Source organism: Manis javanica, chromosome 17, assembly GCF_040802235.1.
Source record: "Manis javanica isolate MJ-LG chromosome 17, MJ_LKY, whole genome shotgun sequence".
NCBI lineage: Eukaryota > Metazoa > Chordata > Mammalia > Pholidota > Manidae > Manis > Manis javanica.
In genome coordinates this window covers 6614997-6631710 of record NC_133172.1, presented here as the reverse complement: position 1 = coordinate 6631710, position 16714 = coordinate 6614997, and the positions used below count along the sequence as shown (strand labels likewise).

Genomic DNA, 16714 nt, shown 5'->3' with positions numbered 1-16714 from the left:
GAGGTCAGAAGCCTGCTCCGTCTCCTGGCATGAAACAGGCCAGAGCAGAGGAGCTTGCTCAGCGATGTTAGGCACATCTCTGCTCCTCCACTGGCCTCGTTTACCTATCTGTATTGGGGCCACGAACCCGAGTTTCTTTTCCCTTAATTCCACCACCCGGGCTCCCCCGGAGACCGGCTTCCTACCTCTCACCCCTCCAGGCCGTGACTGGGCCGGACCCAGGGGCTCACCGAACCTAGAATGAACAAATACTAAAGTCCGGAGCAAAATAAAATGAGAGTTCCATGTTTCAGTCTCTGCTTGACTGTGCCCATTCTGACCTCCCAATCTGAGCCCGGTCCCTAATAATACTTCCCCTTTATCCATCCATTCACCTTACCCCTCACGTAAGTCCCTCTGACTGTCTAACTCCATCTGCTGTAGCGCCTCCACACTAACTAAATCCATGCAGTAGCTGCACCTTCCGTGGGTGGTTTGGTAGTGGTGGACCGACCCCGCCCCCAAAGCGGCCCTTCTCCAGCTGGTGTGGTGGGACTGAGATTCGCTGGGACTTGATACCCCACGTGCGAGACTGCGTACATCCAGAGGTGGACCGTGAATATCAAGTTGAACCTCGTTCTTCGAAGAGAAGAGAGTAAGAGAGACAAAGAGTGGAGTGCCGAGCCCAAGAACGTGGGGTTCGGAGGAAAGGAGATGCTTAGAACGCGGGAAGCCAATGGTGGAGAAGCACACTGCGTTGAAGAAGGATGGAAGCTAGGAATCGAACGGAGGGAGGGGATTGGACGCTGGGATTCGGAGGAGGCGGGGATAGAAGTCGGGACGTGAAGGGGGCGGGGATAGAGGGCCTAGGGCTTGGAAGGGGACGGGTATAAAACCAGGGACGGAATACCGGTTAAGCACGCGCGAGGCAGAAATCGGGGTTCATGGCTGTTGGATAGTCGGAGGCGGGTAGGAGCTCCTGAAAACGGTCGGCAGAGTCGTGGACTCGTCGCACTGGGATTGGACATATGCAAGCGGGAGGCTGTTCGGCGCTCTAATCGGGTGTGTGCTCGGGCTTGGTCTCCAGCATCCGACCGGCTGCCCCCTGACTCAGCGTGGTAAGCACGGGACAGAAGGGGCCGGAACTCCTGCGGGGGTGGGAGGCTTATGTCTTGGGCTGGCCGCGCGGGCCTCTCCATCACTTGCCCTCGTCGCTCGCCTGGGCACACAGCCTCAGCATCCTGCCTGCAGAGGCATGCGCAGTAGGGTGCTCCTCACCCACCCCATCCAGCCCGGGGCGGGGGAAGGGGGAAGGGGACGCTGGGCCACCCGAGAGCGGCTGAATTTATAGACAGATCCCCCACCCCCCGCTTTGGAATGGGAAGCGGAAATCGGGTGGACAGTGCCAACGTCCGGCAGGTGTTCGCTTCAAATGGGTCTGGCACCGATGTTTTTCTCAAGACCCTGCAACTGACCCTGGACCGATTCCCTACCTCCACCCCGGAATCTTGAAAATCTTTTATTGGCGGGGCGGGGGCGCCTATCTCCGCACCACGTTCTCAGCAGAGCCGCAAAAGGGGTTAACGCGAGTTGTCCCTCCTGCTTCTCTGTGCGTTCAGAGGTTCCCCCACTGACGTCCACCCCAGCACTGGAGTCTCGCGACAGAACATGAAAGACCCCTCCAGGTGTTAGGGAGGGATGAGCTGGCGTCCTATATATCATCTGGGTCTGCAGGAGGAGGGGCCTGGGGACCTGGAGAATGACCCTTGATCTCACTCCCAGGGCTCTAGCGTGAAATGGCTGAAGCGCACCAGGCCGTGGGCTTCCGATCCTCACTGACCTTGGACGGGGCTGAAGTGGAGCTCAGTGCCCCAGTATTGCAGGAGATCTACCTCTCTGGACTGCGCTCTTGGAAAAGGCATCTCTTCCGTTTCTGGGTGAGGAGAGCCGAGGTTTGGTTTCCTTCCGGGAACCCAGTTACCCACCTGCTTCCGGGATGCCTGTGGCCCACCTCCGCTGGCATCCTGGTGTTTTGACTTTTAGGATGCTATCACCCTCTTATAAGAATTTGGATATCCACCTTCAGGGCCCCTTTAGGCCATTTCCAGGTTCCCTGTGGCTCACTTCTGGGATCTTCGATCTCACTGGAACTCTGTTCACCTCCTGGACGCCCCCCTAACCGCACCCCAAACACAACTTCCCATTTCTAGAGCTCAGTGCCCCCTTCCCTCATTGTGCACCTCTCATCTTTCCCTTTGATCCTCAGGTTCTGAACTAGGAGCTCCCCATTTCAGAACCCCATGACCCAGTCAAGATCTTGGGTAGCCCATATCCCAATCCTGAAGGTGCCCCCTTTCCCATAGCCCTTGCCCACTAGGTCTGAGAGCCCCCTCCTTGCCCCTGCTTCTGAACACCCAGTAGACCTCTCCAGTACACGGTGCACCCTCCCTATGGTTCCAAGGTGCAAACCCCAAATGTCTGTATCCTGTAGTTCTCCATCAGTGCAAACCCTTCTGCCCCAGCTCCAGAAAAGCCCAGCTGCTGCTCCTTGCCCTTGCTCTGGAATGCCTATGCCCACCATCTAACCATAATCCATGTCTGTCCTAGACCCCTGGTTCTAGAACTCTGGCACTGTGTACATACAGAATCTCCCTAATGGTCACCTAGAACACCTGTCCGGTCAGCCAGGACTGAGTTGGAAACCTGCCTCTGCCAATTATTAGCTGGGAGGCCTTGAACAAGTGCTCTCTGAGCTTCAGTTTCCCCACCTGTAAAACAGGGGTGATGACAGCACCTCCCACACAGGGCAGTCACAAGGATTAAATGAATTCTTACATGTAAGCACTGAGCAAAGCACTTGGCCTGTGGCAAGTGCCAAGTGTTAGCTTTTGATAATACTGTTCTTCATTCACTCGCCAAAAAGCTATGGAGCATTAGTCATGGGCCTGGCACTGGGGCGCTGGGGACACTGCAGGGAGCAAAACAGACAGCATCCTGTCCTCGTGGAGCTCTTGATCTAGTTGGAGGAAAAGGCAATAAATGTAGAGTATGTCAGGAGGTGACATGTGCTATGGAGAACAGCACCACAGGCAGGAAGAGGGACCATGGGGGTGTTATAATTAAATAAAGGGGGTGGCCTAGGACCAGGAGGACCTCCTACGGCAGAGATATTTGAGCAGGCTGGATTGCACCTCTGCAGCCATACTGGTGGTTAAAATAGAGACGTACCTTTTCCAGTGAATAAACAACCACTACTTCCAACCCCAGAAAAACTTCTTCAGCCCCGCCCCTAGGACCCCCTGGGCCTCAGGCCAATTCAGCAACTAAAGTGTTAATGTGACCATTAACATGTGGTTAAATATATAAACACACATACACATAAATATATATTTTTTAATTAAGATATAATTACACTCAGAAAAATGCACATATATTTTTTTAATGCACATATTTTTAAAGGATGCAGTCCTTGAATTTTTTTTTTTTGAGAGGGCATCTCTCATATTTATTGATCAAATGGTTGTTAACAACAATAAAATTCTGTATAGGGGGGTCAAGGCTCAATGCACAGTCATTAATCCATCTCAAGCCTAGTTCTCTTCAGTCTCCAATCTTCTGAAGCATAACGAACAAGTTCTTAGATGGTGAACGAATTCTTACATAGTGAATAAGTTCTTACATGGTGAACAATACAAGGGCAGTCATCACAGAGACTTTCGGTTTTGATCACGCGTTATGAACTATAAACAATCAGGTCAAATATGAATATTCGTTTGATTTTTATACTTGATTTATATGTGGATCCCACATTTCTCCCTTTATTATTATTTTTATTTTTAATAAACTGCTGAAGTGGTAGGTAGATGCAAGATAAAGGTAGAAAACATAGTTTAGTGTTGTAAGAGAGCAATTGTAGATGATAGTTCTTGAATTTTTAAAACACTTGTGCAACCAAACTCCCCACCAAGACAGCATTGCCACCATTCTAGAATGTTCCTTTGAGCTCCTCTCCAGTTGGCACCCCCGACTCAAGGCAACCAGTGTTCTGATTTCTATGTTTATAGATGGCTTTTGACTGGTATTGCATTGTGAAGTATTTTGATGATCACCCTTGCATTTGAATCAAGACCTGAAGCCCTTTCCAGAGTCAGGTATCCCCAATATTCGTGGACCCTCACATTAGTAACTGCTAATTGTAATATAATTGCTCTTTCCCTTATGTCACTAGCTGCCTCTCTCCCTGGTCACTTGTTGTGCTATATCCTTCGTCTTCTACTCTGGGGCCCCAGGAGCCACCCTGAAGCTGTAGCTCCTGGAACTTGGTCCCAGGGCTAGGGCTGTGCCCTCAGCAACTCCGATCTGCAAGTCGACAGATGTACCACTGAGCCTCAGTTTCTTCATCTATAAAATGGGATCCTTGACAGTCCCTGCCTTGAGGGATTGTTGTGAGCATTAGTTGTCCTAGCAGAAGGCATGACTCACAGAAGTTACTGCTCCAGCATCACCATTCTTATGATCCTGGCTGTGTCACATAGGTGCTGTGTGACCTCTGATATGTCATTAACTTCTCTGAGCTTCTGCGTCCTCATTTCTAGAATCACATTAAGTAGTATTTAGGGTGTCGTAGGCTCTATTACTAACCATGCCATTTACATCTATTACTCAATCCAGTCTTGTTATGGCCTTCTTAGTAGATCTAGAACTATTCTTAGTCCCATTTTATAGATGATGGTAACAGAGGCCCTGAGAAGTGCTTTCACTTTCCCAAGGTCACACAGCTGCTAAGATGTAGAACTAGAAGCGATGCTAGAATTAGCAGTCTGGCTCTGGAGCCCATGTTTATGCCCACTATCGTAAGCTGCTTTTCCAGCATGTGGTCCCAGAACCTATCCCCTGAGGTGGTTGTGAATTATGTGCAGTGGGGTTAGTTGGGCCAAGCATGTGCATAGGGCCTCCTTTCCAGGGTTGTTGGGAGGGTCTAAAACATTCATCCTTATAAATGGTACCTGGCATGTAGTAAGCGCTCTGAAATGTTAGTTATCTGTATCACACTTCCCTGGGAGTCTGGTTAGTAACCCAGCACTTTCTTAATGTTTATTCCATAGCCAGGTAGTTTTAGAAGGCCTACTGAGCTCCAGACCTGCATATGAGGGGTCATTTTACCTGAGCGCCTCCTCCTCCAGCGAGCCCTCCCTGACTTCCTCAGGCTGAGCAACCTGCCACCACGGGCTCCTGTGCCTTGTCCTATTGCTATGAGTACTCGCTTCATTCTGAACCGACCTCCCCAAGGGCAGGACCCAGATCTGTTTGTTCCCTACTCAGTCTTGAGCAGCCAGCTCAGGGATCAGTACACACTGAGTGCTCAATCAATGTCTAAAACGGTGCTTAGGGGAGGGGTACCTGATTGAATGGATGACCTTTCCTCCCCACAGAACGACTTTTTCACTGGTGTGTTCCCCGCCAGCGCCCTCAGCTGGCTCTTCCTCTTCAGTACAATCCAGCTCGCCTGGTTCCTCCAGCTCGACCCTTCCCTAGGACTGATGGAGAAGATCAAAGAGCTGCTGCCAGACTGGTGGGCTCCGCCGCTTCACTCAGCAGCCTCCCTAATCCCTATCCCTCCACCCAGGACGTTTCTCTGTCAGTGTAGTATATGTGCTACATACAGAAAAGTAACCTCTGAGGCTTACTTTGGGTCAGATTAATATAAGTACAGTGTCAGTAGAAAGGCGGTAATTTCCTTCCATCTCTCTGCCTATTTTCCTTCCTGGCTGCTTCTTGCTAAGAGGGATGGTGACAAACCAGAAAATGTACAGATTCGGCTATATATTATATTCAGTCCAGTCGGGGATGGGGGCGCTGGTTTACTAAATGGGGGTGGTTGTATTATTCTTGTCATCTTTGGGAAAGATCTGGACACTAGGTTTGGGTGAAGTGACAGGTTCTAAAAGGGCAGACCCAGGATCAGAAGTATACATTTCCAGAAAAGTTCGATTTACCCAGTTTACAGAGGGGAAGTGACTCTCGCCAAGTCCTCCAGGTGGGATTTGCTCACGTGTCTATCTGATTGCAACTTTGCAAGCACACTGATTTACTTTAGCTTTAGACCATCATTTCCTAAACTGAGTTTGTATTGGAAACCACCTGGAAGGCTTGTTAAAACCCTGATTGCTGGGCCCTACCCCCAGGAGATTCTGTTAGTAAGTCAGGGTGGGGCCCCGGAATTTGCATCCAACTGGCTCCCAGATGGTGCTGTTGCTGTAGTCCAAGGGCCGCACTTTGAGAACCACTGCATTGGAGTGTAATTTGATATCTGGGAGGGGACAGTGTCCCTGCAATAGAAATACCAGCTCCCACTTACTAAGCACCTGCCGATTTCCATGGGAAATGATTTTAGAAGCTTGGTGTCCCCCATAATCCTGGGGGAGGGGCACCAAAAGAGGATCGGCGCCTACTTTACAAATGAGGAAACAATTTCTCTGACTTTAATTCTACCAGATATTCTCCTAACAGCCTAAAGACTGGGGTCAGAGAATATCAGGAAGGGCAGGGGCTTGGTGTGGGCCTGGGGAGGGACGCCCAGGCCCGCCCTCTTTCCCCCAGGGGTGGACAGCACCACAGGCTTCGGGGGGTCATCGCCGCAGCGCTGTTTGCCTCCTGTCTGTGGGGAGCCTTGATCTTCACGCTTCACCTGGCCCTGAGGCTGCTTCTGTCTTACCACGGCTGGCTCCTTGAACCCCACGGAGCCCTGTCCTCACCCACTAAGACCTGGCTGGTATGTAAGGAGCAGAGAGCTCTGCTAGGCCCTCCGGGGACCCACTTCTCTGTCCCCCTTTCCCTGGGTCCCTGTGGTCCTCTGGGTCCCTATCCCCCTCCGTCTGGTCTTTGTCCCCCTGTCTCTGGGTCTCCCCGTCTCATTCTCCTCAGGGAGGAGTTTAATGACCCACTAATTCCCGTTTCCCTCCAGGCCCTGGTCCGCATCTTCTCCGGCCGCCACCCAATGCTCTTCAGTTACCAGCGCTCCCTGCCTTGCCAGCCCGTGCCCTCCGTTCGGGACACCGTGCGCAAGGTGCGCCTGGGACCTGGGATGGGCGGGGGGCGGGCGGGGGGCGTGACCCACCCTCTGCCCCTCCTTGTCCCTTCAGTACCTGGAGTCCGTCCGGCCCGTCCTTTCCGACGAGGACTTCGACTGGACGGCTGCCCTAGCGCAGGAATTCCTGAGGCTGCAGGCGTCGCTGCTGCAGTGGTACCTGCGGCTCAAGTTCTGGTTGGCTTCCAATTACGTGAGTCCACCACCCTGAAGGCAGAGGTTCTGAGCCCGCCCTCCTACCCGTGCAAGTTCTGCCCCCTACGCCCGCCCCCCCACGTTACGCGCCCGCAATCCCCAGGCCCTGCGGAGATGGGAATCCCACCCCAGACCAGTGGAGGTTCCGAGCCCCGCCCTGCCCTACATTCTGAGCCCCGCCCCCACGCTCGAATAGTTTAAATCCAGCCCAAGACCCTCCAATATTCTGAGCGCCTCAACGCTGTCCAATATTATGAGCCCTGTCCATCATGGGCCAACATTTTGAGCTCTACACCCCATGCTCAGACTTTCTGAGCCCAATAATCTACGCTCCACCTCCAGGAGCCACCCACAGCCCCGAGCTCCGTCCCCAGCCCACCAGTATTTGAACGGGACTTCCAGGACCCATCGATGTTTCAGTTCCTCCCCTGGCCGGCCAGCCAGCAGTCTGAGCCCCGCCCCCAGAAGAGTTCTTGCTTTTCCCCCGTTCTGCGCAAGGTCGCCTTCCCCAAACGGGCTTCTGTTCTGAGTTCAGGAGCCAGGCCCTTGATGACACTGAGTTGGGCTCGTTGGGAAACAGGCACACAGACAGCCAGTGATTCACCCCAAACGGAGCGTACGGGCCCCCATCCGTAGGAAGCCTTAAATAGCCACAGGCAGCGTGCGGTGAGGGGAAGGGAGTGATGACGAGACGCGGTGAGGGGTGGGACCGTCAGAGGAAGCTGCGGCTGGATGGGAGGATCAGGGTTCCAGGAGGAGAAGGTGTTGGGGCTGAGCCTTGAAGACTGGAGAAAATTTGAACCTCTCCGGTTGGTAGGAAGGAATGGCCTGAGCACAGGCGAGGAAGCAGGAAAGCTGCAGGGCAGGGGCTTGGGACGGGAGAGCTTTCCTGTGGCAGCAACGAAGGAATTGAAGGGTGGTGGTCATGAGAGGTGATGGGGGAGTGGTGGGGAGAGGCCTGGACTCCTGCTGGGGACCCTGGACTTTTTCCTGGGGGCTGCTGGGAGCCATGGGAGGGGCAGGGGCAGCTCTGGGGTGGAGAGGAGAGGCAGACTGGAGGGGAGGCACTGGACGCTAGGTGCTGGAGAGGAGGCTGGGGTGAGGGTCCAGGGGGAGAGGATGAGGCCTGGTGGGGGGCTGTGGGGCAGAGGGGACCAGGAGGGTGGGGCTGGGAACTGCCAGGCTGGCGAGGGGAGGGAGACGGCAAGGATCGCCCCCATGGGTCTCACCTGGTGACTAGAGGGACTGTGGGGCTCTTCCCCAGATGGGGAGAAGGGGAGCAGTTTTGGGGTGAAGACACTGAGCTCCGTGGAGGCAGGTGTGACCCTGAGGGGCCTGGGGAGGTGCCCTAGGGCAGCCTGAGACCTGGACTGTGACAGCAAATGGGGCCCTCAGTTGTAGAAGGAAACTGCAACATCGGACTTGAATGAGAATATCCACGGTGAGAATACTAAGTGAGAAGAGAAGAGGGTCTGTCCCAGAGCCCTGAGTGACAGCAACATGGAAGGGTCAGCCAGACAAGCTCAGTGGAAGGAACTGAGCCGTGTCTGGAGAGAGAAGAGGGAAGCCAGGCCTTAGTTCTAAAATTGTGCTTTCCTTCATGCTCTTGGACCAGGTTTTGCTGTTTACCAAAAAAATACACACACAACTTGTGTGTGTGTCATTATCCCTGTGAGGCGCTGCCAGTTCAACACGCCCCATGACCATGGGCAAAGAAAAAAGAAGGAGACCATCTAACCCCTGACACAGTGCTTTCCTGTCACTTAGACTTTTACTATAGGTCAGGCCTCCATATTTGTAAATTTGCCTGCTTGAATTGTGACCACCAAATCAGTAGCGTGGTACGGTCACGGTCACCTGTGGACATGCACAGAGCAGCAAAACATTTGAGTTGCCTACTCTGTGATATAGAGAAAAGGAAAACATCTAGCAGACATTCAAGTCCCCTTTAATTCTCATCCCTCCCACCCTCTCTAGGAGAGACACCCTGTAGAGCCTTTTCTGAGTGTATTTATCCATATATTTACACCCGAGGATATATAATTTTAAATTATGTAATAAGATAGTTGTATATTAAGTAACACACATGTAATGTTATACTTATATGTAATATAGTAACTTAATATATAATGTTTAAAAACATAACATTGAAATATATGTAATTTTTATTGTGATAAAATAGACATACAATTTATCATCTTAACAATTTTTAAGTGTACGATTCAGTGGTACTAAGTACATTCACAATGTTGTGAATCACTACTGGGTATTTCTAGAATTTGTTTCATCATTCCAAATGGACACTTTGCACCCATTAGGCAAAGCGTCCCCATTGCCATTTCCCTGAAGCCCCAGGGAGCCTATTTTCCATCCTCCTTTCTGTCTCTATGAATTTACCTATTTTAGATTTTTTCATGTAAGTGGACTCATACACTCTGTCCTTTTGTGTCTGACCCACTGACCCATTTCCCTTAGCATAATGTTTTCAGGGTTCATCCTTGTTGTGACCTGTGTCAGAGCTTCATTCCTTTCTGTATTAATATTTATTGTATGGATAGACCACAGTTCAGTTGTCCACTCATCTGTTGAGAGACACCTGGGTTCTGGAGTATTTTTTTAATTCTCAGGTGGGATTACTTCCTGTACCTTGTATGCCTAGGCTTTTTCACACTACTGCATGTCTTGGTGCTCATTCTGTGTGGCTAATATGTACCTTGTTCTTTTTAATTGCTGCATAGTATTCCACAGTGTGAGTGTAGCTCAGCTGAGCTAACTGATCCCCTATCAATGGACTTGTAGGTTGTTATTTATTGTTCAGGATGGCCTCCTTCATTGAGCTCTGCCCTCCCTGTTTGACACAGCAAAGTCTGGGCAGAGGGGAATCACCCCTCAACTGCCTCTACCCCCAGCCCCACATACACCATAGTGCCAGCCACCCCAGCTATGTCTCTCTGGTCCACTCCCAGGTCAGTGACTGGTGGGAAGAATTTGTGTACCTGCGCTCCCGGAACTCGCTGATGGTGAACAGCAACTATTATATGATGGTAAGAAGGGAAGAAGGGGGCTAGAGCTGGGGAGGAGTGAAGTTCATGGCCCTGGGTTTAGGGTTGGGGTGTCAGGGTAGAATGTGGGGTTCAGGGTCAGTGACCCAACTCACACAGTCTGGAAATCATCTTTCCACCTCTGTTGGGGTCAGGACCAGTGTTTGGGGTCAGTGCCTCCATCAGGGGCAAACCTGACCTCAGGTGTTTTGCTCTTTCCTTGGCTGACCCCAGGACTTCCTGTACGTCACGCCCACGCCGGTGCAGGCTGCTCGTGCCGGGAATGCGGTACACGCCCTCCTCCTGTACCGCCACCGCCTGAACCGCCAGGAGATCCTGCCAGTAAGAGGGCCGCCTTCCTGGGCTGGGGACAGAGGCCGTGTTCCTGTGGCCGTGGAGCCCTGTGGGTCCTAGAAGGCAGTTCATAAGCCCCTGGTTTCCTGCAGACTTTGCTGATGGGAATGCGGCCCTTGTGCTCTGCCCAGTATGAGAAGATATTTAACACTACGCGCATTCCCGGGGTCCGAAAAGGTGAGACCTCTTTCCCCTCCTCACTGACAAAGGCAGAATTGTGAAGTGGCTCAGAGCATGTACTCCAGAGCCAGCCTGCCTGGGCTCAGATCCCAGCTCCATCACTCCCAAGCTGTGTGACCTTGGGAAAGTTATTGCCCTCTCTGAGCCTCAGTTTTCTTATCTCTAAAATGGGATAATGAAGATGCACAGGGTGGTGAGGATTAAATGAGTGTTTAGAACAGTGCAAGCCACCTAGGAAGTACCTAACAAATAGCCCTTATTCTTATTATAATGTATCCGGCCTTCCTGCCCTCTATACTTCTGCCCACACCTCCCGCTCCGCCACCAGACCACATCCGCCACCTCCGTGACAGCCGACATGTGGCCGTCTTCCATCGGGGCCGATTCTTCCGTGTGGGGACACACTCCCAAAGTGGCCTGCTTTCCCCGAGGGCCCTGGAGCAGCAGTTCCAGCGAATCCTGGATGACCCTTCGCCTGCCTCCCCACAGGAGGAGCACCTGGCGGCCCTGACCGCTGCGCCCAGGTGAGGCTGGGAGGTCAGGGGGCCTTGGGCCAGGCAGCAAGCTGAGGTTGTGGAAAGGCAGGGTTGAGGGCTGGGTGGAGGCTGGTCAGAGTGGAAGGCCAGTCTGGGCTCAGGCATGCCACCCGACAGGGACATGTGGGCCCAAGTGCGGAGGTCCCTGAAGACCCAGGCAGAGGACGCCCTGGAGGCTGTGGAAGGGGCAGCTTTCTTTGTGTCACTGGACTCTGAACCGGCAGGGCTCACCAGGGAGGACCCTGCAGCTTCCCTGGATGCCTACGCCCACACCCTGCTGGCTGGCAGGGGCCATGACCGGTGAGTCAGTCCCAGGACTCGGACCCCACCCCAGCCTGTGGCCCCAGGACCCCCTGTCCAGACCTAGATCTCTGGCCACAAAACAGCAGACTCTTGACCCCAGACGTGGGGTGTCTTCAGATCCAGAGGCCCCTTTGATGTGAGGACCCCAGACCCAATGCCTTGAGACCTGACCCAGATAACCCCTAGGCCCAGGACTCCAGACCCTGGAACCCCACTTCTGAAGACCACCAAACCCCAGGTCTGGACCCTTAGGCCCCGAGAACCCCCCAAGAGCCAGAACCCCAAGCCTGGGGACCTCAGACTCAGAACCACAGAATCCTCAGTGGTTAGACACCCCAAACCCAGGACCCCAGACCTGGGACCTCAGACAACTTTCTAGAGGCCTACCAGGTATCAGTCTGATTTCTGAGGCCCCCGAGGGAGTCCCCCTAACCTCCCAGCACCCCATAAGCTTTGGACTTTCTCGGCACATTCTCACAACCCCCCCCGACTCTCCAAATCTTAGACATGTCTCAGAGACCATCCAGAAGCACTTGCTGGAGACCTCCACCCTTTTACAGATCCCCACACCGGCCCCGACTCCCAGAAAAATCTCACCCTGATTGCCCCACAAGCCCCACGCTGAGCACCGAGTCCCCTCCTGGCCCCCGCTCTTCAGTGACCGCTCTGAACTCCCCCTGCAGCTGGTTTGACAAATCCTTCACTCTGATCATCTTCTCCAATGGGAAGCTGGGCCTCAGCGTGGAGCACTCGTGGGCCGACTGCCCCATCTCAGGACACATGTGGGAGGTAGTGCATCCAGCCCACCCCCTGCCCTGGGGACCCCACCCCCATTTCCAAAGTCTTTTCCAGGGCCCTAGAGTCAGAGTAAAAATGGAAGCTCAGAGAGAGGCAGAGACGGGACCAGCGTCACCAGCAAAGAAGGGAGTCTGGGATTATGACCTTACTTTAAGGAATGGGCAGGTGGGACTCAGTGAAGGGTAGAGATTTGCCCAAGGTCGCAGAGCCAGGAGGTGTTGCAGAGTGAGAATATGAATCCAGAATGACTTGAGACCGGAAGGGGAGGCCTTTCAACCACGTCACACTGAATCAGAATCTTCCAGGCCTGGCTGTGGAGTGACCTCAGGCAACTTACTCCCCTCCTCTGAATCTCAGCCTCCCTCTTCATCAAGTGAAAGGGTCGGATTTTCTTTCAGCTTTAACCTCCCACCCAGTCCTGAGAACCTCAGCACTACTATTTTCTCTGCCATTTAGTCCCTAAATCATAGGGGGTGGTGTTTTTGCACCCCATCAGGTCCCCATGAGGGATTGGCTGGGGACCAAGGTGGGGATCGGGCATGTATAAGGGCAAGGGAGTCCCCTTCCAGATCATGGGCAGAGGTGGGGGGGTCTTGGGAGCACCAGGACAGCTGTTGGTGGCTCTTTATTCTGAGTACTGGGTCAGCAAGCCCCAGTGAGAATCAGTGTCAGGCCTGCTCTTCATGAACTTGAACTTGAGGACTCACCTATGAACATCAGAGATTTCTGTGTCTTGCAAACTGGTTCCCCAGAAGGGACTTAGGAAAAGAGGTCCCAAGTTAGATGGCCCTTGGACCAGAGAGAGGAGGGACTCTGACAGCCCTGCTTGCACACAGTTCACGCTGGCCACAGAATGCTTCCAGCTGGGCTACTTGGCAGATGGCCACTGCAAGGGCCATCCTGACCCCTCGCTGCCCCAGCCCCAGCGGCTGCACTGGGACCTGCCAGACAAGGTGAGGTTGGGTTTCCAGGTCCTCCAAGTCCCCAGCTTCCTGGCTTTGCCTCTAAACTCACCTCCACCCCCAATCTCAATTTCAAAGTCAACCCCATCCTGACCCCAAATCTAACCCTATCTGTACCACTGATCCCATCCTCAACCCCACCCCGTCTCGCTCCCAGCTTCAATCCAGTCCTACCCCAACTCATACCCCGACCCCACCCTGAACTTATATCCATCCCAACACCATCACCATACCTAAATTCAGTCCTACCTCCAACACGGATCCCATCTGAAACCTCCCCGATCCCCCACTCCAGTTCATTTCTCGTGCCTGGCCCCATTCCCAACGCTGACCCTACCCCAGCTGTAACCCCAGCCATGCCTTCTTCCCTCCTCCTCCGGCAGATCCATCTGTCCATTGCTCTAGCCCTGAGAGGAGCCAAGACCTTGTCTGGAAACATCGACTGCCACGTCTTCCCCTTCTCCCACTTTGGCAAGAGCTTCATCAAACACCACCACCTCTCTTCAGACAGCTTCATCCAGATGGCCTTGCAGCTGGCCCACTTCCGGGTCAGTTGGGTTCCCTGACCGCAGCCCCCTCTCAGGAACTCAGTTTCCCTGGGCCCCCAAGACTCGCCTAATCAACCCCTTTAATGACTCTTTTCGGTCACTGACATTATGGGTCAGCCATCTTGATTTCTCTCTTCCAACCACACCTTCTTGGGCAGGAGGAGGCTGGAGGTCCGGACAGAGGTGGGTCACGTCTGTGAAGGCTTGCTGAGCCCAGCTGATCGGCTCCTTTCCTCCTTGTCCCCCAGGACAGGGGTCAATTCTGCGTGACTTACGAGTCGACCACGACTCGCTTGTTCCTGGAAGGCCGGACGGAGATGGTGCGATCTTGCACGAGGGAGGCCTGCAACTTTGTGAGAGCCATGGAGGACAAAGAGAAGACAGTGGGTGTGGGCCTCGTTGGAGGCTTTGGTCATATCCACATACTCACTCATACATTTGCAAACATTTATGGGCCAGGCTTGTGCTGGACCTTAGAGACAGTGGAGGAACCAGGCCTGGTCTCTGACGGAAGGAGCTCGTGGATGGGGGAGACAGATCGTTCAGCATAGTGCAATACATGCTTTAATGGGGCTCACACAGGGCACTCGGGGAACGCCCAAGAAGGAGCCCTGGTTCCACAGTATAGCTTTCTGATTACTTAACCTCTGCGTGACCTTGTGACTTCCATTTGCACGATTCCTCATGTCCCCCTGTAACCTCTCTGCTCAGAACCCCCCAGGTACGTTTGTTTCCTCCCCCCTCTACCTACTGTGGTTCAAAGGGAGGAGTTTGGGCCCCAGATTCAGACAGACCTGGGAATCTACCTAAGTTGGCCTTGCTGTGTGACCCTGGGCAAGTGACTTCCCCTCTCTGAGCCTGTTTCCCTCTGAAAAATAGAGTTGATGTCTCTGCCTCACAGGGATGCTGCAAGCTGGGTTGAGGACAGGCCCCAGCAGTAAACCCACTTCTTGTCTTTCCATGACCTGTGCCCTCCCCGGGGACCCCAGGATCCACAGTGCCTCGCCCTGTTCCGCGTGGCAGTGGATAAGCACCAGGCTCTGCTGAAGGCAGCGATGAGCGGACAGGGGGTCGACCGCCACCTCTTTGCGCTCTACGTGGTGTCCCATTTCCTCCACCTGCACTCGCCTTTTCTGGACCAGGTTGGGGATAGAGAGAGGGTTAGCGAAGGAAAGGGGGAGCCACGGAAGAGGGGAGGCACCTGGGGGCAAGGCGGGTGATGTTGGAGAAAGGAGGTATCAGCAGAGGACAGTTGGGGAGACCGGGAAAGAGAGAGAGCGACAGAGCGCAGAAGTAAAAAGCGCAGAGAAGGGCTGAGGGGCGTGGTCACAGCGAGAACGCGGGGAGAGGGGCGGGGTTAGGGACGGGGTGGGGGGGGTCGGACAGGAGGAGGGAGGTGGGCGCCGTCGGGGAGGAGACTGACCTGGAAGGGCGAGTATGGGGAGAAAGGGAGAGGGGTGTGGTCGTAAAAGAAGAGACCATGGGCGGGGCTTCAGATTTAGGGGAGACAGGCAGTCATGGCAGGAGGCCAGGAAGGGCCAGGGCTGCAGGGAGTGGGGTTGAGCCGAGGGGGCGGGGACCTGCGGGTCTGTGGATCTTGACCGCACGCGTGGCCGCCTCCTGTACTTCAGGTTCACTCGGAGCAGTGGCTGCTGGCCACCAGCCAGATCCCTGTTCAGCAAATCCACCTGTTCGATGTGCACAATTACCCCGACTACGTTTCCTCCGGTGGTGGATTTGGGCCTGTGAGTGGAACCAGGCCCAACCCCAGCTCCCTGCATCCTGGGCCTTGAGGGAGGAGAGGGCTGGGGGTTTTGCACTGCTGGGGGGAGTGGGGGAGGCGGGATGGGGGTGGCTATTCTGTTCCCTTTGCTCTGCCCCTCTCCAGGCCGATGACCATGGTTATGGTGTTTCTTACATCTTCATGGGGGAGGAAACGATCACCTTCCACATCTCCAGCAAAAAATCAAGCACAAAAACGGTGAGACAGACTTGAACACGCACCCTCGCCTCCTCCTCTCCTGCAGCCCAGGACTCTAGACTCCCAGCTCCCTGCTGCCCCATCATCCAGGAGTCCCGGCCCCCCGCCACCTCCTCCCTCAGACCCAGGAGTCAGGGACCCCAGCCCTATTGTTTCTCGGCCCCCAGGAGCCCCTCTCCCAGCTTCCCCTAGATGTGACGCATCTCTCCTTCCAGGACTCCCACCGGCTGGGGCAGCACATCGAGGATGCACTGTTGGACGTGGCCTCCCTGTTCCAGGAGGGGCGGCGTCTTAGGCGACCGTGCAGAGCGTTAGGGGAGGAGGACTCGGGGCACAGGTGTAGCTCTCTCCCCGGCCACACTAGGAGCTCTAAGGCACCAATGACACCTGCCAACTTTTGACCCCTTCCGGTGGGGAGCTGGTCTCCCCAGGAAGCAGGGGGAGGGTCTCCGTGGCAGGGCTAGTATGGGTCAGAGGCAACCTGTTTGGGTTTGGAAACCCCACATCTGGCCCAATAAAGATGTGTGAGCTGGGTGTGTGTCATCTGCTGTGCTCTTGGGCTGAACAGGGGTGGGAGAGGTGAGGATCAGGGTAGAGGAGAAAAGTTCCCATCCACCCCCAGGCCCAATTCCCAGTTACCATTGTAACTTCAGCTGCAACCCCCAACACCTGCCCAGTTTACTGCATCCCTAGTTCCAGTCACACCAAACCCCATCCAAGGTCAGTTCCAGTCAGACAACCCCACAAACT

At 54.1% G+C, this 16714-nt stretch overlaps 1 protein-coding gene across 2 annotated transcripts; it reads left to right on the top strand.

The window, feature by feature from the left end:
* The first annotated feature begins 814 nt into the window (after positions 1–814).
* CPT1C (carnitine palmitoyltransferase 1C) lies at positions 815–16498 on the top strand. 2 transcript variants are annotated; one of them, XM_037005927.2, is made up of 19 exons: positions 815–1097; positions 1762–1916; positions 5412–5551; positions 6580–6751; positions 6944–7045; positions 7122–7259; positions 10228–10305; positions 10537–10644; positions 10749–10833; positions 11165–11360; positions 11490–11672; positions 12359–12464; positions 13310–13426; positions 13819–13983; positions 14232–14366; positions 14973–15143; positions 15615–15728; positions 15872–15964; positions 16180–16498. In XM_037005927.2, the coding sequence occupies exons 2-19, from the start codon at positions 1776–1778 to the stop codon at positions 16363–16365; spliced, it is 2430 nt and encodes an 809-aa protein (XP_036861822.2). In that variant the 5' UTR covers positions 815–1097; positions 1762–1775; the 3' UTR covers positions 16366–16498. The 2 variants fall into 2 exon arrangements, with proteins under 2 accessions (XP_036861822.2, XP_036861823.2); XM_037005928.2 differs by having other exon boundaries at positions 816–1097; positions 14973–15125.
* Positions 16499–16714: the final 216 nt, after the last annotated feature.

Coding starts and splice junctions, on each gene's coding strand:
- CPT1C (XM_037005927.2), top strand. CDS start 1,776: ATGGCTGAAGCGCACCAGGCCGTGGGCTTCCGATCCTCACTGACCTTG. Junction 10,306..10,536: donor ACAGCAACTATTATATGATG/GTAAGAAGGGAA, acceptor GGCTGACCCCAG/GACTTCCTGTACGTCACGCC. Junction 13,427..13,818: donor ACTGGGACCTGCCAGACAAG/GTGAGGTTGGGT, acceptor CTCCTCCGGCAG/ATCCATCTGTCCATTGCTCT.